The sequence below is a fragment of the Pipistrellus hanaki genome, assembly GCF_964339955.1.
Source record: "Pipistrellus hanaki genome assembly, chromosome: 6".
NCBI classification, from domain to species: Eukaryota; Metazoa; Chordata; class Mammalia; order Chiroptera; family Vespertilionidae; genus Pipistrellus; species Pipistrellus hanaki.
The window spans coordinates 75,492,538-75,515,565 of NC_140508.1; the positions used below are offsets into that span (position 1 = coordinate 75,492,538).

The 23,028-nt window shown below is 45.8% G+C and overlaps 1 protein-coding gene across 4 annotated transcripts in view; it reads right to left on the bottom strand.

Moving 5' to 3' along the window:
• SETBP1 (SET binding protein 1) overlaps nt 1–23,028 on the bottom strand; it is a 321,712-nt gene that overhangs the window by 295,214 nt on the left and 3,470 nt on the right. For 3 of the 4 annotated variants that reach the window (XM_084887230.1, XM_084887227.1, XM_084887228.1), the window contains exon 2: nt 5,347–5,997. In XM_084887230.1, coding sequence (XP_084743356.1) covers nt 5,347–5,829 — 483 coding nt within the window. In that variant the 5' untranslated portion in view covers nt 5,830–5,997. Of the gene's footprint in view, nt 1–5,346; nt 5,998–9,706; nt 9,818–23,028 lie in introns of those variants that run through there. The other variant, XM_084887229.1, reaches the window with a different exon arrangement.

Below are 23,028 nucleotides of genomic sequence, written 5' to 3' on the forward strand. Positions count from 1 at the left end.
ACGCCTGCATTACCTAAAGGCTCCCCTTCTAAGATTATCTGCCCTGCATCACTTTCCTGTTCCCCAGACCCCCAGTCCTTCCCTTTCCCCAGTTCAAAGGCTGCTGAGCATTCTCATTACTCAGAAAATTAAAGGCAAATCCATGTATTTATTTGATAGTCACCACTCTCAGCAACCTGAGGCCAACCCAACTTCCCATCGACTTCACCATAAAAGACTTTTTTTTTTTTTCTTGTCCATACTTGGTGCGTTTGACACAAAGAGGGTGCTTTTTAAAGAAAGAGTAAATGCATGCATGATTGATGAGACTTCCTAAGAGAGGTTATGACAGCTCAGAACGCAATACAAGCGTCTTGCCATTGACATATGATGATGGTCTAGGTGGGGGTGCTAGGAATGCCCCCCCCCCCCCAGCATGTTTCTGAGACCATGGTAGGCGCCTAATGAATGTAGGATGGAAGTTCTTGCTGCTGAGGAAATAGGTTCTCTGATGATTCTGGGGAAGAGGGAAAATTAAGTCTAAATAAATAAAAGATATTGTGGTTTGGTCAGAAGCAAGTAAATATTGATAAGTGCAATAAAGGAAAAAGATGAACTCATGAGCTACCCGAGGACTCCCCTCTCCTTCTCATGCTGTAGACCAGGGATAGATGTCCCAGCCCTACCTGACAGTCCTCAAGGAAGAGGAACGTGGTTATTTCTGCCTAGTGGCGTGTCTCATAAAAACCTGTCACTGCTAACAACATTTTCTGTTCATGTGTTGTACCTGAACTGCTTCTAGAAACACCTTCTCATGCTCCCTGTTGTTCTCACTGAGTGACCTGGAAGGGGACCTGTTACATGACTTTCCTGAGTGAGTCTAAGAGGCAGCATTGCTGGTGCCATGACAAAGAACAGAAGCATGCATGGAATCCAACTGCAAAGCAGCACTGGTCCAAAGGACAGTCCTGAGGCCCTGGCGCATGTTCTGAGCCTTCTGCTCATCCAATATCTCTTACCAAACACTGCTGTCCCACCTCACATAAGTCCATTCATCATAAACCCTCTTCCAGATAGCATTGCAGTTGCCATCCTAATTTTATGTGGAAGGAAAGTGAACATTCCCTGATTAGAAAAGTCCATGCATTGTGGAGCCAATGAGGTGGTATTTTCATGGGGCCCACCTTACATTCTACCAATGGCCATGTTGCCTGAACATCCATAATGTCTGTTAAATTTGGAAGGCTGGTCCTAGATTTGCAATTCGGAATAAAGCTCTTGGGAATGCCACACATGCCATCTCTTCACCCCAAAGCAGTAGAGCACTTATAAATAGAGTTAAGCTAGCAGAGATACCCTTACAGTGATATGTAAGGGATGCTATCATTATCCTCCAGAGCATCCTTTTTACAAAAACCAATGAAAAAGAAAATCATTGGGATCCGACAGAAGCTGTCTTTGCCTAAGGCTGTCGCAGTGACTTGAACAAAATTAATTGGTCTGCAGAAGAGAAAAAGAAAAAGAATGAGAGGCCGAATCACTACCAACCAAACAAAATGAAAGAAAATCCTGTTACCCTGAAATTCCATGTCCTGTCCCTAAGCCAAGGGTCAACAAACACTTTTTTTTGTTTGTTTTGTTTGGTTTTGTTTGGTTTTGTTTGGTTTGGTTTGGTTAGGGCCAGACAGCAAATCGTTCCAGCAGGCCATGCAGTCTCTGTCACAGCCACCCAACTCTACTGTTGTGGTGCAAAAGCGATCACAGACAAAATGTAAACAAATGGATGTGGCTCTTTAAAAAAAAAAATGTTTATTTTTGGACATTGAAATTTGAATTCCATAAAATGTTCACATTGCAAAAGATTTTTCTTCTTTTGTTGATATTCCCCCAACCATTCTTTGCTTGTGGGCAGTACACAACTGGCAGGGGGCTGGACTTGGCCCATGAACTGCAGTTGGCTGACCCAACTCTAAGTCAGCACAGACAGTCAGGGGACTCCTGAGTAGGCATCTCCACCAGCTCAAGGATCAAGTCAACAGGGCCTCCTTCCTAGCTCCCTGTGAAGGACTGAGACTCAGGGCCACTCCATGTGTCTTTCTTCAATCGGGGGCTTGCCTCATACAAAAATTCCAGAAGACTGGATTTTAGAGTTAGCCATTGACCTGTTGCTTAGAAAAAGCCATTCTCATCCTTTTCCCTACCCTAATTTACTGATCACATACTTCCCATTCATACAAATAAGTAGATTCTGCATATCCAAGACTCTGAAAGTTTCTATACAAATGGCAGGCTGGGTGTCCACCTCTCCATCTCAATCTTAGCTTCAGTTTACTCCCTGTCTGCAAAACAACAGGAACTTGAAGAGTAACCAAGTTGACATTCTAACCCAACAGAGATCAGAGAAGTTTCCGATCATCTATCAAGTGATTAAGACTCAGTATGAGTAACTTCATTCATTCCTTTCTGGAAAGTAACAGCTCTCAGCACCAATAAATGCTAGAACAATAGAAAGGTACAGCATGAAACAAGCTCCTAACAATTTAAAATGTTTGCAGATATTCCCATTAGAGCATAATGAATGGAATTCCAGCTCCTCCCCCTTCTTTCTGCCCTGCCCAATCGATGGGCTTAGAAACTGACCTGGTGAGTTGTATATTTAAGTGAATGATTTCATTTCTCTTTCCAAGAAAGCACACAAGGAGCACCCAGCTTTCCGGGTGAGAATGACCAGCCTGAGAATTTCAGATATGAGAACAGAGTTCCTTTGCACATTTCAACTTTGTAATCATCCCCATGTTACAAATTCCAGAGTTTTATTTTAGGTCATTCCAATAGGCAGAAGGCTATATTTGGGAACAATCTTGTGGTTTTAGGGAAGATAATACCTGCATAAAGTATCTATTTATGGGATAGTAAATTTGAATTTGCACGCCCAAAACTGTCCTCTGCTGCTGAAATCCTAGTCATGATGGGGATGGAAGGGAAACAGTTACCATATTTTTCAAGACTTGCCCACCCACACAAAAATCCAACAACACACAAGGAATTGGCCATCACAATGAGCTAGGGAAAGATACTCATGTTCAAAGCTGGAGAGACTCAATTTCAAAAGTAAGCCTCACTTTCCACATGGAGCCTGATATCAATGTTGTATTTGCTTGTAAGATTCCTCAGAAGTTTCCATGTACATTTAGATAATCGTTGGTTTTATAACAGGGAAGCAGAAACACCTCTCCAAAGGTGCTATGGAGATGGGAAGAGGAGAGCACTACCCCCATGCTATGTAAACACAAGATAATTCAGAAGATTCCTTTGTATTCTGATGGTTAATGTAAGGTGACCAGCTGTTCCAGCTTGCCTAGGACAGCAGGGGATTCCTGGATGCAGGACTTTCAGTTTTCATACTAGGAGCGTCTGAACCAACTGGAAGGCATTGGTCACCCTAGAAAGTCTTTTCCAGTTCAAGTCTTTAGATGTGAAATGCAATAAATCAAACAAATCAATTAGGTGAGAAGGATGCAAGCCCTACCCTAATCGAAGAACATGATTCCTAGTATTTTTACTGAAAATGATGCCTCCAAAGCTAAACACACACACACACACACACACACACACACACACACACACACAAATACTGGCAACAGAAACTCTACAAATTATCTATGGGCTACAAAGGAGAGAGGTTCCTTTATAGTGCCATTTTTAGCTCATCTATCAAGACTAGCGCTCAGATAAATGATAAGATGCAGGGAAAAGAGTTACAAAGACTGATTAGCACCTACAACCTAGGACCACAAAACTCTGTCAACAGGAAGACTCCTTGACATACTATTCACAAGATCCAAAGACTGTTTGAATCAGAAACTTCTGGACTAGGGTAGTCTGCTGTCAGGGCTGAGGGCCACACCCCTCCCAGGAAGAGAGGTCACAGCGAACCCCTGTGATGCAAAATAATACAATGAAACCTGGACCCAGTCTTCCCCGACCAAATGACACCACCAATCTAGAGAGCTGATTTCTGCACCCGTTTTTCTTCTAGGAGGAAAATGACAAACAACCAAGTTCATTTAAGACCCAACCTTAAAAGTCTACAATGTGTTGGACAAAGATTCTGGTCAGTCAGCTGTTCCTTTTTTCTCTCCAGTTCTAATGTTCACCTCTGGCTTTGGAATAATGATCTCTCAGCCCTCAAAGAGCCTCAAGTTACCACAAATACGGGGCTTCCTTAGTCATGTGGAAGGCTCGCCTATGTTAGAAAGATATATAGCAGTGATTGAAACCAAAAGGTTATAATGGTTCTTGTCTGTTCCGATTGACCAATGTTTTTTCAACATCCCCCTCTCTGATTATGAGAACAAAAAGTAAAACAAAAGAAAAACTTCAAAATATTGTCATAGCTAAGCTGGATCTGACCCAGCCAATTGGCCGCTATTCAACAAATAGAACTGCTCCTGACTTCTAATCCTAGTAGCTATTGCTTTTCAGGTAGGTAGAAGATCCTATCTAATAAAGAGTAAATATGCTAATTGACTGCCAAGCCCTCAAAGATGGCAGCACCCACAGCCACACAATGGCAGCGCCCAGTCCCCTCAGCTCCACTGGGGGTGGCAGGTGCGTGGCAAAGTCTCCAGAGTCCCCCAGTCGTCTCAGTCCCCTCAGCCGCCCAGGGCCTGCCTGAGGTGCAGGCAAGCCTTGGATGTTGGCTGCCCAGCTGCCCAGAGCCGCCCGAGGCTCAGGTAACCAGGGCTGGCCTAGGCTTGCACTGCCGGCAGTGGCAGCAGCAGAGGTGTGATGGGGGCATCACCTTCCCCTGATTGCTGGGTCACCTCCCACCCCTGAAGGATACTAGACTGTGAGAGGGGGCAGGCCAGGCTCAGGGACACCCTACCCGCTTTCTCCCTCCCCCTCCCCCCGACCCCGCATCCAGTGCATGAATTTTCATGCACCTGGCCTCTAGTATAATAATTAAAAATAGTAATTAGACACTACACCAAGGTAGCAGGGGCATTTCTTCCAGAGCCCCTAAGTATTCCATCAAGGAAACTGGCAATTCAGAAACATAGCAGGTCCTGGAGTGGAATCATTTAGTTCAACATTGTTGCATTATAACCAGTCAAGTCATTTAGTTCAACATTGTTGCTTTAAAACATGGATGAGATGCCACAGGAACCTAACTCTTACCTATATCAATTAGCCTATAGTAACATTGGTTTCATCATATCACTGTAGTTTCACCTCAAGTTGCAGAACCTATTAATGAAGTTAAGGACTTAGTGCAAATTAGTAACAAACAAACAGACTCTAAAAAGTTGAGGGTAAAATGGCAAAAACAAACCAACGAAAATCCTGCAAAACAGGGCTCCCTACCTTTTTCTTGGAGTGGCTTCTGTCCTCGTCTTTCGTGGCTTTGCTGTTTTTCCCCGCACGGGACACCTTCTGGTCCCCAGACTGCTTGATGGTGATCTTGATCTCAGGGGGGCATATGTAGTTCTCCAGATTCTTTGGGGGTTTCTTCGCCCGCTTGGTGGTCTGAATCTTCAGCTTCAGACTCCCCTCCGTGAAGTTCGCCTCCTTGATGGAAAACTCCTGCTCTTCCAGGCCATCTCCTGCCACCCACTTCTCGCTGTCCGCATTGGAGTTGGAATCCACATCCCGCCCTGAGCCCAGTTCATCCTCCTCCTCCGGCTCCATGCGCTCTCCAGCCCCTGGGATGCCCTTCCCAGCCCCTGGCACAGACAGCAGAGGCTCTGCACAGCCGGGCGCAGTTGCAGGCTTGGCCGAGGGGACTGGCAGGAAATCCGACTCGCCCCCCCTTTGCCGGGAGCTGCTCAACATTTCCCTGGACTCCATGACAATCCTACAGTCTTCAGGAGTTCTCAGCAGGGGGAAGGGGGAAGGGGGAGAGGGAAGGTGAACAGAGAGGACACCCAAAATTCCAAGGACAAAGTGGTCCAGCTGCTGGGCTCAGAGCCCCAAGGTCGGAGACAAGATGAAGTACTCAGGAGATCAGATCTGCAACTGAGAAGCAGAGAAATAATTAGCCATGGTGGGAAGGAAATGACCTACACAGTAACTTAATCTATGTCCCCGAAGCCCCTTCCCACTTATCAACGGCATCAGACACAAATGATGGACAGAAATCAAACCAGACGTCCCCGCACTGGACTAAATTGGAGCAAAGGGGCTGACACACTCACACACATCCCTTCATTGAATCGTTATGGATTTTTATGGCTGTGGACCCAACAGAGATAAAAGAGGCGAGTCCTCCAGTCCTGTAACCAGCTAGAAGTTTCTGAAACTGAAACCACAGCTGGCTGAGTCACCATCAGAACGGACCATGACGAAAGGGAAGTCTGAAGTGTTGATGCTCGGGTCTGTGGGAACTGCGTCTGGTCGGCTTCTTGCACCACTTCCCTCACAAACAGTTTGCAAAGCTGAACGCAACCCCAGAGGGGCCTGGGCAAAGCTCTCCACCCACTTAGGGGAATGACAGTTAGCCAAGGTCTTGGCCATTCTTTCCTTATCACTGTTCATTATGAATTATTTCAATTATGCAAGTCTTTTCTATTTCTTTTTACATTTTTTTTAAAATTGATTTCAGAGAGGAAGTGAGAGGGAAGGAGACATCAATGATGAGAGAGAATCATTGATTGGCTGCCTTCTGGGGATCAAGCCTGCAATCCGGGCATGTACCCTGACCCGGAATTGAGCAGTGACCTCCTGGTTCATAGGTCAATGCTCAATCACTGAGCCACACCGGCCAGGCAAGTCTTTTCTATTTCTTAAAGCAAATGTAAAGCTTAGGCACAGACTTGAAAACAAAAAAAAAGAAAAAAAAAGAAAAACCACCCTAAAAAACATTTCCAATGACACAAAAGACAATCATAAATTACTTAGATGAAAATAGCCCTTAGGGACAGGTTTAAGTACCTTTCTGGTCCTTGCATAAAGTGGCATTATGTCTACATGACCACAACAAAAAAGGGGAGAGAAGGGAGCATTTCACAGGCCTTTGGAAGTGTCAGGAACCACTCCCCTTGCACCCCTGAGATCTTGAATTCTGCCTTTCTCACAAGGAAAAGAGAAAAATCGGTCAGGCTTTCTCCAGATCATGAAGGATCAGCTAAACTACCTTTCAACATTATTCACTCCATGTCCCATTATTCCCAGTTGCATGCTCATCATTTTCAAAGCGCCAAAGAAGTCCAAATGCTCATCCTCAAGAGAAAATCTAGAGCCCTGAGGCTGCACCAAACTTCAAGACATCATCTCCTTGTACCCTGAGCTATAGGCGGGGTCACTTGAGCTTTCCTAAATGGCTGACTACTCTCTAAACTCCCAGCAGGAGACATCACACCTTCAGTTTCTACCATGGAGCCTAGCCCACCAATTTAAGGAATCCATCAGCAAGTATGCCCACCATAAAATTCCAATGAAGTCTGCAAACACACATTCAGAGCAGCCCAGACCCGGAACCTGGTGACGGGCTGCATGTTCTCCCTGTGGAGTCTGTGCACTTCCAGCTGCTGCCCTGGGAGGAAGCCAGCCAGCACGGCAGCCAGTGCTCCAATAGGGACCTGTCCCCCGGAGATGCCCAGGAACACACTCAGCTCCTGGGAGCTGCTCAGATGCATGTACACCTGCTTCCACTTCGGGGAAAACCCAATGAACACAGCATTTCTGGAAGAGAAGAAGCTACCTAGTGGGAACATGAGCATCAATGCTGAAGCTGTCAATCACACACTGAACAGCCACCTGTGCCCCATGCTACAAAAGGGACAGAGTCCCAACTTTGGAGCAGGGGAAGGCAGTCAGACAGTATGACATTTAATGTGTGTTTTTTTTGCTTTTGTTTTTGTTGTTGTTGTTGTTGTTGTTGTTTTACTTATAAGATTCTTTGTCTCATCTAGATGGACCTGCCCACCTGCCCTAAACCTTACATAATTTTTTTAAAGTCATACTGAAGTCAACCTTCATTGAAACCCCTCTTCCTAGTGTCAGGTACCACACTAGCTGCTGGAGACATCAAGATGCCCTAGAACAAGCATATCAAACTCAAAGGCTAACACGGGCCAAATAAACAAGGCATGCGGCCCACGGGCCATAAGTTTGACATGCTTGCCCTAGAACACATGTCCCAGTAAGTCTTTGTCAGCTTGTAATGAAGGCCACACAAACTGCTAGCCATGTTTGCTTATGACTGTAGTCCTGCAGTGGTTTACTCTCTACAGCAACTAAATGCAATGTTACATTTTAATTCCCTGGTACCTACCTATGAAGCTACCCTTGGGCAAGGGCCAAAGTTGAGGCGTGTGCCTCATAAGACATTCCTACCCTCAACCTATTTGGACCTGTGAACCACAGATAAGACAAGGTATACTGCAGGTTCAGTGATGAGAGGAAAGAGGTGGAATCTAAACTTCTGAGGAATGATTAGCTATATAAAGTGGAATAAAGCATCTTCCATTAAAAATGACTCAGTTTAGAGTTTCTTATATTTAATGGTATAAATTACTAACTATTTGATATAGAAGACAAAGTTCTGGCAGCCCAATATGAGGGATCACACTCCCAGTTTGGCTGGCAGGTGTGGTACAAAATGGGAGCTGGAGATAAAAGTTACAGCCAGATCCTAGGCATCCTTGAATGCCACACTAATTAGATGGATTTTATCATACTTATAATGGGGGAAGCCATTTAAGAGATGGCAATAGGGAAGGGATGCTATTAAGGCTCTGCTTCAAGAAGATAATTCTGACATGTGATGTGAGGGCTAGATTAACAGAACCTGATATTAGAGGGAAGGGGATCATAAGAAGGCTCCGATGAAATTCCACTCTTATTGTATGAGGACTTGAACCAGAGCAGTGTGAGTATGCCAGAAAAATACTAGAGATGAACCAGCAATTCAGCCTCAAATAATCCCAATCTTCAGGAACACATCAATTCCAGACTTTTCATACTGGGTTCACCTTAAGAATGTGATCTTAGGGGCTCCTTGGCCACCAACTTGCATTCCCTAGTCAGGTCACACCAGTCTCCACAGTAGCATTGTACACATGGAATTATTTCTGCCTTGGTGTTTTTTATAGAATCTTTCTTTATATCCCTTTCCATCAATCCATGCCATATACTCTCCAAATCTCTGCTGCATGGAAGAATGACTGAACGGATGAACAAACAGATCCCAGTCCTTCCCATATTTTGAGGTCATGCCCAAGTCTTCACTTCCTCATGACCTTATTTTTGTAAGCTCTGGACCACAGCATTCACTCCCTGGCCTGCTTACTGTGCACCTAGCTGCATAGCTGGCCACTGCACACTAGTCTTGCCTCGCCTCCTCATTGTTTTGAGTACACAAATCTTACTTCCCTCCCTGGACTGCACTTCATTGCAGGCTGAGACTGACCCAGTGCAGGACCGGGCACTAGGAGGACTTTAAGAAGTTCTTTCTCAATGAAAATGAATCAGCCCCATGACAATTCTTCAAAGTCCTTTCCTTCAAACTACTCTAACGGCAGCTCGACCCACCCAGGTGGCCCCTGCGAAATTCGCTATCTATGCCGAGGATCATAACCCAGTCCCTCATGTCCACACGCACCCCTCATCTCAGAAAAAGAAAAAGAAGCTTTCAAAAGCAAAAAGCAGAGAAACCTAACCTGTCTGTTTACTTCACCAAGCACACAAAGCTGTCATTCTCCTTTTGCCTTTTCCCAGCACGTACCTGCCACCCCAAAGTCACGGTTGTACTTATTGATGAGTCTGGGAGACAACTGCTCGTGGTCTTGAGTGCGCCCCTGCCAAGATGGTGTGAGCACCGGCGCTCCATGACTCACACTCATGGGAAGGGGAAGCTGAAGCAAGGTGAAAACGTTTTGCTTTGTCACATTCCAGCAGTCAGCAACTCCTCCGGAGGGGGCGGGTGCACAATGGACACTCTGTACTTGGCTCAGGACTCCAGTCCTACCCAAGTTAACCCTACCGTGGCTGCCTGCAGGACTTGGCATGACAGGGCCAACAGGACAAATTGCTTAGGAAATAATTGCCCAGGAGGTCCCAGAGGAACAGGGGGGCTAGAAGGAGAAGGTGGTGAAGTACGTGGGAAGAACACTGGGATGGGAGTCCAGAAACTTGGCCTCTCTACTCCCATTCACAGCCACTTGGAGTCCCATCCTCCATACTTATCTCAGCAATGAATGGAGTGGGACCACGGTCTCCTCCATACTCAAAACTTTGTCATTTTACCCATAGACTTACACACACTCCAAATTGGATAGCATAACCTACATAATTATTTTTCTGAGGGACAGGGGAACCATGACCCAAATGACTCCCTAAAAGTACACTCAAATAACTCCCCCCACTTCAAATCTGAAGGATGGAATAGTTTTCTTAGTCTACAAACCATTCTCCACCTGCAATCTTGGGAACTCTTAACTAATTCCAGAGTTTAGAGGAAATGCAAATTCTTGAGCCCTGCATGCCTTTGTAACCAGAGCTCCAGGATGGGGCCCAGCTCCAACCAAAAGCTCCTTGCTGGTTATGATGCCTAGGTTTTACCTAGTCTGCGCACCAATGCCATCAACTGCCTTGACCGTAGAGCACTATTATTCCGTGTTTAAAGGTTTTACTTATAGTTTTACTCTTAGCTCTTAAGAATTAGCATGAGTTGCATTGTATCCATCCATGCAATTCCAGTGAACAACACTCAAGAAATGTTGGCTGACTGAATTAATAAATGAATAGACCAACCCAATCTGGGCTTCTTGGCACCATCCACCTCTTCCATCCGCTTCTTTCCCAGGGTGCACATAGGCTATCCTCACCCTGACTGCTGCTTCCCATGGTGGAACTGACACAGCCCTGACATAGGTAACAGAACTCAAAACATTTGGATTCTAGACCTAGGTCAGGCACTTAGGAGCCCTCATTCAGCCTCAGTGTCTCATCAACAAAATGGGAAAGACCTTCATGATCTTCTTCATTAGGTTAAGGTTTTTGCCTTCTTTTTTAATGGAATATATGCTCCTAATAAAAAGAAATTTTAAATAACACATGTACCTCAAAAGGTCTTAAAGGCAGATAGTCACAAATATAGGAAGGCCCACGGCCTCAATCTTGTCCTTTCCAAAACTCCTCCAGAGTTCTTCATCCTGAGCCCTCTCTCAGCTCCATATTCTGCAAATCCCCTTAAGGTCAGGCACTTCTTTCACCTTTACATGTAGTAGGCACTGGCTGACCAGATAATCCTTAGGTCAGAACCTTTCCTCTCAAAACTCTGAAGAATGTCTTCTAGTATCTGAAGTAATAGAAAAGAGAGGCTAGCCTGGTTTTGTTTCTTTGTAGGCAACTTGAAGATATTTATCCTTGAAGGTATTTTTCATTATAATATAATTTTATTAATGGCAAAGTAAGTGTAGTGTGGATCTTGCTCCTTTTATTTTTGCTGGAACACAAGCTTCTGGGATCTATTGATGCAGGTTCTTTCTAGTTTAGGAATGTTCCCTTTAGTTTATTCTTTTCATTATTCAAAGGACCTCATTTCTTTCTAAATCTCTCCTAGACTCTTAGTTTAGAACTCTTAACACTGTTCTCCATTTCTCTCATTCTCTCTTTCACTGTGTTTATTTCTTTATTTTTTATTGTGGAAGAGTTTACCCTAATCTAGCCTCCATAATATCAATTTAATTCAATTTCATACCTCCCTTTGCCTTTACTGACTATGGATTTCTAACTCTTCTATTGCACACTTTTGTATCCCTGCAATCTTTTCTTTTTCATCCTCTTTTCAGCTGATTTTGCTATCTTTCCACCTCAGAATGTTCCTTCTTCATTACTTTATGCTTTTATTATACCATTGTCATGCTTCTTCCTATTGTGGATGTCTGGTAGCTTTCTAAAATTCTTATTTTGCTCTTGCAGTAAATAATTATCCTGATACTGTTTCTCTTACCATATTTTGAGTGTTTTCTCCCTCCTCGGGACTCAAGTTGGATTCTTTACTTTTACTCATGCTTTAATAAGGAGAGAGTCATACAGAGTAGTCCTGGTCTACAGAAAACACACAGGTCAGCTTTTGATTCTTCCTCCCATCTTGAAGCCAATCAAGTCTTCCTCTAAGAGCTGTTACTGTTATCAGTCTTCTGATCACCTCAGTTCCTACTGAACAGTGACAGTAGTATGAGGAAGCCAGACCCAGAGTTCCTGAGAGCCTACCATGTGAACCTCTTCCCACTCCACATCAGAGGTGTCAAGATGGTAGCTTGAAAACTGTCCATGGTAAGAATGTTTACACAACAGAAATCACCAAACTTAAACCAGGGCTTTAAAAAAATCTAGAGAATAGCGTGTCGAGCATATGGACAATGGACATCTATCTACTATTGTTCTGCGTAGACTAAGAGGGGATCCTTCTGCCATATTCTTTAAACTCTGAAAGGCTGAAATCCGCAAAGACTCTTTATGTCTGTCTCAGAGCTTTATTCAAGGAAACTTCTCTGCTCAGAAGTCATTGTCCCTCTTCTCCTCACAAATTTCTGTCCTCTAATCTTGTCCATTTGCTTGTTGAGAGCTGTAGACTTTGAGAATACATATAATGATGGTAGGGAAGAGACCATCTTCAGTTGTTTTATTAATGTTGCCCATGCAGTAGACCTGATGATTACCTATTTTTCTGGCTGCCACAAATTGGGAGTTTCGGCTCCTAAGGGGCAAAGGGTGCAAAAGGATGGAGTGTGAACCTACCTGACTAGGGATAGGGAAGCAACTGTATTTCCAACCTAAGCTTATCGCACTATAGGTAGAAGAATCCCACCTCAGATTCTGGCAATAGATTGGCTTTGAGGGTGATTGAGCATTCGCCTTTTCGCATGCCTTCTAAGGTATTTCAGTGGGGAGTCAGAAGTAGCTTCCCCACTTGGGGTACTTTGCGTGTATCTGGAATCCTCTTCCTGTTCCCTTAAGTTAATGCCTCTTCATTGCTCAGGCCCAGGTCAAACTGCACTTCCCTGGGCTTCATAACTCAAATCGGGACTCCCTGCTTTGCGCCTTTACTACAAAGGATTTTCTTTCCTAGCACTTACTACATTTTATAATGAATGCATGTGCCACTCTTGGTTTCAACTCTGCCTACCCCATTAGAAGGGAAGTGCTAAAGGTAAAAGCTGTGTCTGTTTGGCTCATCACAGAATGCCCAGAGTCTGGCACAGCTCCTGGCCCATGGAGCAACACTCCGAATTATTCGCTGTGTGAATGTTGAATGAGAGGCTGTGTCAAAGGCCAGCCAGGTGCCATTTGACTCAGGTTCCCATGACTCTGAATGATGGGCCTCTGAAACCCTTCCTGCTGCAGAAACACCCAGAGGAAATGCTCCATAAACACTGATAAATTGATCAAGTGACCCAACTCTTCCCTAGCTCTCAATCAGCAAGGGCAAAAGCAGCTCTGCAGCACAGTTCTCTGACCCTGCAAACACACCAATGGCCTACAGCCGTGGTCGGCAAACTGCGGCTCACAAGCCACATGCGGCTCTTTGGTCCCTCGAGTGAGGTTCTTCCACAAAATACCATGGCCTGGGCAAGTCTGTTTTGAAGACCTGGTGTTAGAAGATGTTTAAGTTTTAAAAATGTGGCTCTCAAAAGAAATTTCAATTGTTGTACTATTGATATTTGGCTCTGTTGACTAATGAGTTTGCTGACCACTGGACAGCAAAGAATGAAGCTCAGACTCCTGGCTTTTTTCATACTCCACACCTGCATGGTACCTTCCTGATCACAGTTCACCTCCTCCAGGCTGTGATCCATGATGATTGCACTCTCCACATTTCCTCGCAGCTTCTCCTAAGGCTGGGCTCCCCCAAGTCCTACTGATTTGCATCACTTCATCAACCCTTTTACTTCTGCAGGCTGGTCTGCCCTTTTTCCTTCCTCCACTTGGTTACCTCCAAGTCAACCTTTAAGAAATGGGTCAAGTTTCACTTCCTTCATGAAGACTGGCTGGACCTGCTTTTTCTATTCATTTCCCCTTGTGTGTATACATGTGCACACATACACGCACACACACCCACACTCACACTCATACTCACAGATGGTCTCAATCAAGCTTCCCTGGGCATTCTGCTATGAAAGCTTTTGGCAAACTGTATTGCCATATTCCATTTACTTCTTTATCTCTCCCACCAGACCAGGATTTTCATAAAGGAAGGGGCTGGGTTTTACAAAAGCCTCTTCCATAGTCAAGAGCACAATGAAACCAACAGCAAGTGTCCAAGCCATGAATTTCCTTGAAAAGAAGAATGGAAGGAGCACCACTCTGATGTCATAGGTTGGATGACTTAGCCTTTCTTTTTTATTTGGTAATTGTGTTCTTGGAAAATATATTTAAACTATTCAATTTCATTTGGAAATTGGGTAATAATCCTACTTCAAGGCTGTTTTGAAAAGTAATTGAAGATTAAATAAAATAATTATGAAAGAACCTGTTGAAAATCACCTTACTGCATCTTCAAAATGTGGGGGAAGTTTGATTTACTACCATAGTCTGTATCATCCAAGCTAGCATTTGGCTAAATGCTGCCTTCTCTTCGCAGATCCCAAGTAAAGCCTGAAGGATGGGGCTAGAGACCAGCCTTCTCCATTTCCCTCTACAATAGGAAGTATATACAGTAGATTAATATATACCTGCTAACTTCAGTGTTTTTATGTTGCTGGAGTATTGCTTTCCCCTTGTTCCCAGTTTGTTTCATAGAGGAAATACGAGTGAGTTTAGTCATGGATTTCAGACTCAATTCCCTGCCCTGACATTTGGAGCTGAGTGGCTTTGGGCAGGTTCGTTTTTCTCCCTGGGTCTCACCATCTTCACGTGTAGAATGTGGGGTATGATGCAGTGGATTCTGGGGCTTCCTTTAGCTCTGTCAATCTCTGATACTGAGCTTCTTCTCCTCAACAGAGCCCCCTCAAGGAAAGGATCAGTACCTTCCACCTCTTTATAGATTCTACCGGCTCTGCAGCTCTTCCTGGCTGAGTGTCACACAAAACCAAGAATCAGACCCTGTGCTCGAAATCTCCACAACAGGGAGCAAAACAGAATCAAGCTTTGAAGCCTGAGGCTGGGCACACTCTCTATTCACCAACAGTTCCAGCAATAGCTGCAAAACAATGCCTCCTAGGGAACCAATAACAAAACAGAACAAGCCTTGGACTTGGGCACTTGGGGAATCATCTCTGAAGACTGGGCTGGGCCAATCCTCAAGTCTACCGGGCTGTGCTCTTTCTCTGGCAAACTACCTGTGGCTGCCATTTCTCTGTGCAGTCAGTGGAGATACTCAGCTGCAGTGTGAGGCGGGTTAGACACAACTCAGTGCAAGGGGGGTTAGATACAACCAATGTCCTTTAAATACATCATCCTTGTCATCAGGACAGCAATCCTGTAATGCAGAAGACCTTTGCTCATTCCACAGATGTGAAAATGATGGTCCAGTTTGCTCACAGGCACACACAACCTATGCCAGATCCACAATCAATTCCAAGTCTATATAACCCAAAGCCTGTGTTTTTACTGGCATCTGATGTCTCTAAAACACAGTGACGCCAGCTTTCAGTCCAACACTCTCAACTGCATCTGCAGAAGGGAACTCCAAAACCAGTTTGCCACTGACTTGCCACATCACTAAACCTTCTGGGCAACAGTTTCCTTCTCTACCCTCCTAATGTCCTCCCAGAATCTTATAAGGAAAAAGCAAATAACATATACAAAATGGCATGTAAGTAGGTTAAATATCTCAGGGTAGACCTGTAAGAAGGAACTGTGATCATAGTGTGTCCTGTGCAAGCAGAATGGAGAGATTCACGAGGTAAAGAAATGATTCTAACATTTAACAGGCATCTGGTATACAAGGGCTTTAAGTTTATTATTTGATCTAAGTTTATTATTTGATGGACCAACCTTGCAGATAAGAAAAATTAAGGTGAGAAATTTATTTTAATGACTGAGGTAATTAACTCCAAATGTCATTTGCTTTCCTTTGAACCCACAATGGCATCCGTCTTTAAATAGCCAGAATTAACAGTCATTGAAGTTCCAGTCTTCCACTGTGCCTTCAGCCCAGTGGGGATGAAAATGACAGGCTTCCCTGAAGGCAGTGACTAAACTGAATAATTAAACCGATAATAAATTCTAAAGTCTTTCTTTCTAGGCCTTCTAATTTTTGATTCCATGCCCTGTTCAGTCTTAATTCAAATTCCTCAACTTCTCAACCATCTGATTCAGCAACTGCTTTGCTTGTTGTCAACTGAACATAAAGATCAATCTGACAAGTTTGTGCTTCTGCCACAGAAGAGATGTGAGGCATCCCAGAGAACTAAACAAATAGTGTCTCCATCTCCATCCCCTTATATTTCTTATTCAGCACCTTGAACTGCCATTTCAATATTGCGTTTACTGAAACTTGTGCATGTCTTTCTCCAATTATACACTAAACTCCTGGAGATGAGTTATTACTCGTTCTGAATGCTTATTTGTATTTTTGGGTTTTGATCTAAAGAGAACTCTTTTGAACCCAGGCTGAAGAGTTGGTGGCTGACAAGAGCAGGGGTGGGCAGGACAGTCAGATGCTAGGGTTCTCTCATGTGCGGTAGGAATAGACATTCCTGACTAGAGTGCCCTTGTGCTCCACACACTCTGAAAACATCAGCCAGGGTTCCCGTCACAGGTCAGGAGAGATGTAGCATTGGCCTGTTCCCCACAGGATCCCATCCCATCAGTCTTTCTGCCTGACATTCCACAAAGCCCTGGTTGCTGGGAAGTGGTCTCCTCTCTGCCTCTACCTTCTCAACATGAACATCTCCCCTGCTGCTCTCCCCACAGTTCCCTTATTTAAGACTTCACCCCAAGCCCACCGCCCCCTTGTAGCTTTCCTAATCTGTCCAGCCACAGGAGGTGCTGGCCCTCCCTATGCTCTCACTGGAGTTGTTATTTCGCTCCAGATGACTGTTCCCCCACTGGTTTTCCTGGGTTCTTCTGGTGTCTTCTGCTAGATTAAGAGCAGAGATGAGGTAACCTCCATATCTTGGGATCTACACATCTACACAGCACCCAGCAGGGTCTGGTCATACTCATGCTTCAATGACAATGAGCAAACAAAGTTTGCTGAGCCAGAGAGTTGAAGAGTTGATGTGTTTGAATGAAAACTCTCAACAGCTAGATTGGGTCTAATTTAAAGGGCCTTGGGTTTTGTCCTTCACACTGTAGCCAGAAGACCTCAGACCTCCAAGCTGCCTGCTGTGGGTGGCTGGCCCGTCCATGTTAGCCAATGGGACCTTCATCCTCGGGCTGCCTTGCTCTGGCCAGCTGCAGTGCATGCTGGTGATCAGCATTCCTTTCGTGGGGCAATTCCAAATTCACATGCAAACTTTGTTCCATCCCTGCTCCCATGTGAAAGCTACTCTGCCATCAAGAATGTCCCTGTGTTCCAGTTCCACCATCAAACCATCAGTCACATCCTCCGCAAAGCCTTCCCGGTCTGTGCCTCTGCCCTGATTACACAAATACACACAAATAGCATAATTCCACTCAGATCATGCTCACATCGGCTACAGGCTGCTTTCCATGTGAGTTAAGCATGTCTCTCCAGACACTCTGTCCACTCTCCAGGGGCCAAAGCCCCCTCTCATACCAGACCTTTCCCGCCAACAGCGCCAGGAGCAATGGCTCACATGGGCTGCAATGCTGAGACTTTAATAAATATTTGAGGATCAAAACACTGACTGTAATCGAGCTCTAGAGTACAAAATAATGAGCAGAAAGGAGGCCCACAGGGCTTTCACATCAAATCATCCTTTTTAGCCACCATTATTAATCAATACTTGTAAAAAAAATCAAAGCTCTCATTGTTCAAATAACAATAGGTCACAGACACAGCCACCAACAACTGCAAGGGGACTTGCCACCCAGATTTCATTATTTTGCTATAAGCACAACAACAGTGCCAGCACTTCTGAGGAGCGTGTTGGGTGGGGCTGCTGTGCTGGACTCATCAAATTCAGCTTCTCCCATCTCCACATCTTTCCAGCTCCAGGTTCAAACCCCAAGCAGAGCTGCACATCTTTGGCCGAGGGGAGAAATAATGAAGAAACTGTTTCTCACCCAGTCAGACTAACAGTGTCACATGCTATTGTTTCCCTACCCCAAGTCCTAGGGTAAAAGAAACTTCAACATCACAGTAGCTCTCAGAACTACCATCTTCCTCAGTATCCTACCAGTGTGCTCCTATGTGGTCAGGACTCTGACTGAAGTTTCACAGAGCCTCAGGTCAGAGCCCCACTTTCCTGATCCCTCCTCAATCCAAAAGCACAGAGGTCTCTCTCTGGCATTGGGCAAACTGTGGGGCACTACTTTTGATCTCAAAATGCATGCGAACGAACTCAGTAGTGGTGACGGAACTCAGGCCATGGCAGCACAGGCTCTGTTGTGGGGATTGAGAAGACACCCCAGGGAGCACAGGATGGCCCCGGGCTTCATGTCCAATGAAATCTAAAAAACAGTAATAATAACACCCAGCCTCCCAGATCCATGAGGTCACGGCGTAACCACAGCAGAGATTCCAGGTGTCTCCTGGGCACCAGAAGCAGTAGCAAAGCCCAGAGAGAGAACACAGTTTAGGTTCTCCAGCAGCTCTCTTTGCCTCATCTCCCTTGTCTCCGCTAAGGCATTTCACCGAAGAGGCCCAGTTTACAAGAGATGCAGAGAGTCCATTTTCGTCTTCCTTTCACATATTCACTATGGTGTGTCTCACCATTATTGAGACTTGCCCGCCCTCCACATCTGGCTCTCTGGTTCTAACTGGCTCCATTGCCCCTTCTATCACCTACTTCCCCACAGTAAACACTTAGCCAAGTGTGCCAACCCTTTGGATTGGTCTACGTGGGTGCTGGGCTGCCATCACAGGGGACTGAGGAACTCTGAGCTTTTCAGAAAGCTTTAACTTGTCTGGGACATGTCTAGCTGCAGAATTGCAGAATTTCATAGTAATTTCATAGAGGAGGGACAAGGCACTGTAACTTGACCCACATGAAATGCCAGTGGCCGGCCAGACCAGCCTGTGGCCTGCCTCGCAGGAGCCTTTCCCTGGAACTTTCTGCTCTGAGTGCTTCTCTCTGCTCAGCCAGCTTCTCCCTCGCGGCCAGCCTCGCAAAGTCGCCCAGGAGCAGGGAAGCACTTGGACTTGAGTAACGGACAAGATTGCATAGTTAAGTGCCGAAATGAGTGTGGTGGACAAGAAATGCAATTGGCATTTTCAGAGAAAGTCAAGAGCTGTATGTGCTGTTGTGACGATGAGACTCTAGTAGGCACTTCATAAATATTTGATGATTCCATGAATGAGTGACCGGGTAGGATGCACATGTGGTAAACTATCATCAACTCTCAGGCTCTGAGGGAGAAACTGAGAGTGGACGAGGGGCCCTGAAAGACGGCCAGAAGTACAAAAAGCCATTGAGGCAAGTGGCTATTACTCACTTTGTCTAAGAGGTCCTCAAAGTGCGGCTTCTCGGGGAGCAGAAGCCATGCCAACCTTAAACAGCATTCACTTTGGATATTCTGCCTTCACATCAGTGCTGTCACTCACTCAAGCACCAGGAGTCACTGGTTCATTCGCAGGGGCAGGGCGCCCTGGGGCAAACTCAGTCCCTCTCTTCAGAGACCCACAGCCTGGGGAGCCAGGGACAATCAATAGAAGCAGAACAACCCACCGCCAGGCTAATGCTTCAGACCAGAAGTGCTCTGCAGCCTGGGGGAGGAGCCGAGAACTTGTCTGCAGTCCTAAGAGGTAGCAGTGCCAGCCAGATGGGCCCAATCAGGACCCCTTCCCAGAGGAGGAGGTGAAGCAGAGCCAGCTGAGGTGTGGAGGAGACCTGTGCACACAGTGCCCCGGGACAGCAAGGAAGCCGGTGTGATGGGAGCAGAGGCCTGGTGTGTTGTGTAAAACGGGGTTCACTGGGGAACAATGCCAGGTGCCTGGGGCAAGCTGCTGAATCACAGGAAAGAGAAAGAGGGTTAAGAGTTAGGGAACAGGCCTTGGCCAGCTTGGCTCCATTGGTTGGAGCGTCATCCTGTGCACCAAAAGGTGGCAGGTTCAATTCTCTGGTCAGGAAGCAAGAGGGAGGCAAAGATCCATGTTTCTCTCACACCTCAGTATTTCTCTCTCTTCCCTTTTCTCTCTCTAAAAATCAACTATAATTTAAAAAGAGAGAGAGAGAGAGAGAGAGGGGGGGGGGGGGGGGAGAACTACTGGACTGTGAAGCCCTTTTCCAATTCTAGAGAAATCATTGGGTTTGCTGGGACACAGGTGATCCTGTTATAAGTTCCTTTCCTTACCGAGGCTGAAACTTCTGTCCGGAATGTCACTGCTCAGCCACTGCAACCCCCTGATGGGGACCCTCCCCCTCACACCTTCTTCTCTTTGAGCATAGGAAGCATCTAAAAAATTCAACTGAATCAACTCAAGAACAGAAAACAACTATTCCCTGACTGTCTTAGAGCATACGGCGCCCCTGTAGGAACTTGTGGCCATACCAAGGGGTTATTAGGTCTCTGCACTATGGTGACAATGATCTCAGGCCCAGTATCCAGGAGGCAGCATGGAAATCCTCTCCAATTACAGAAATTAGCTCGCATTGTTTAATCCTCACCACCCCTGAGAAGTAGACAGGGTAAGCATCTTATCCCTATTTTGCTGATTAGTTACTGAGGCACAAAGAGGTTAAATAACTTGTGGGGGAGGGGAAGTCATTTAGCTGGGAAGTAGGAGGACAGGATCCTAAGCAAATGTGTCCTATCAGGTGGGATGTTCTTCACACTTTATCACACAGGCGACTGGTCCCAGGTCGGCCACCAGTCTGTGTCATTGACTCAAGTCACAGTATCAACGGCCTCATCTGAATGAGGAGAAAATGCTTATCTGGCCTCCCTCCTTCAGAGAATCAAGAGGGAATTAGGATGGGAAGATATCTTTGTAAAGGGCAAAGTGCCATGTATATGAAAGGGAGTATTCTTCAGAGAAAATAACAAGTTGGGTTAGGGAAACAGTTTTCCACGGTGGCAAAGTTCGGAGACACTATCTGCTCACCGTTCATTCCCGAACCTCCCTAGCAGGGCAACAGGTGTGCTTGGGGTCAGCTCGCTGGCTCATCATGCATCTGCCAATCAGAACCCTTCCTCCCAGGGGTCCTAGGGACTTTGGGCACTGTGTGCACAGGTCTCCTCCACACCTTCTTCATTAGACCCTTGGCATCATTTGCACTGAACTGGATGGGAAGTCAACTGTGGGTTTCTAAACAGAAGGCCATTAAAAATATAACATTCCTCCTCAACCTTAGAAGGCACCCTCCTTAGAGGGCAGGGGGCACCCCCCTTAGAGGGCAGGGGAGACCAACTCTGAAAGGGACACAAGTTCACTCTGAACTTTTAAGACTTTAGACAGTAATTTAGGCTCAGTCATCTAACTAAGGTTATCAATTCCCCCCAAACTTAATACTGCTCCCAAGCATGCTATGTCCAAGGAGGCCTCAGAATCTAATAGAAAGCTGCATGAACATGGAAATGAAAACAGAACCAAACAAGAATGGAGGAAGGCACTCTCTCTGAAGCTCAGTGTGGCTACCTGGGTGTTCAATTTTCTGCACCAACCAAGCGTTTTGCTGCCCAAAGTGTCTGCCACGTTATGAAGAACGCCTTTAGAAATTGCTCTAAAAGAGGCCCACACCTAAGGCATTATGCACGATGATGCTACTCCTTACCTAATCCTGGCCCAAAACAGTTGGGGAAGCTCACTCAGTTTCCTAACATGCCACTGCACAGGAGTGGAAGTGAATTGTTTTGTTCCATTCTTCACAAGAACCTAAGGGCCAAACATGGTGACCAAGGCAAGAACTCTTAGGTTTCATTTTTTTCAGGGCAGCTCTGCAGGGCAAGAGCTGCCTACTAAACCCCCACCCCACCCCACCCCACGCCACCTCACCCCACCCCACCCCACCTCACCCCACCCCACGCCACCAGAACTGTCCCAACAGTGGTCCCTGAGCAAACTCAATGACATCACGCGATTTCTAAGACACTGCAACTCCTGACAATGCTAATGTGTTAATAATAATAATTTACCCTGCTCTTCTGGCAGGAGCAGAACTGAAGCAACTTGAAATGCCATCAGCAAAACATTATTTATTTCCCATTCCTGAGCAGCAGAGAAAACAAGGATTCATTGGCTGGGTCTGCCTTCAATAGCTTTCTGGTTTCAATTAAAACTTTGAGTCTCCAAGGGGGGAAAAAACTGGCATTCTGGGAGGCGGAGGCCTGGCCAAGTTTCTGTGTCTCCTTGGAAGTCCAGAAGGGATGCCCCATCCATCTCGCTACTTCTCATCCTCCTCCAGTTGCATGGGGTGCAGACGCTTCGGAGAGCGGCTGGAGTACCGCTGCTAACAATGACCAGTCCCGAAAACTCTCTCCCTCTGGAGGTGCGTCTTTGTGCCAGACAAGCATTGATTCGGGCCCTGATGGAATTGAAGGTCAAGAGGATCCAAGGAGAAGTGCCCACCTACTATGTATTCTTTGGCAAACTCCTGCCTCCTGCCTCTCCCCACGGACCACTTTCAACCAAATTCTAGGAAGACTCCGTGCACTTACTTTCCCTTTCCCTCCAACTGTCTTTCAGGTCAAGTAATTCACAGAGGAGCTTGCCATGAATAATACAAGGAGAGGACCAGAAGCCCTCAGCCCTCGTGGCACCTCGGTTCACTCAGGGATACCCCCCCAGGCTTCCTCTGTGTGAAGTTCAACCGAGTCTGCCCACAGCGCCTTCCTATGTAGCATTCTGAAGTGAACACACAAAAGATCGGATTACACCCCGTCACTTGTCTGGCCCATTCATGAACATATAAGGCAGTTGATATTTTCTCCCAAGCTAGAAGTGGCCCCTTTCTAACCCCCGCCCTAGCCACTGGGCCTTCTGTTCATCCAAGCCTCCCCCTCCCCCACTTCCAGTTTGTTTATTCCAGT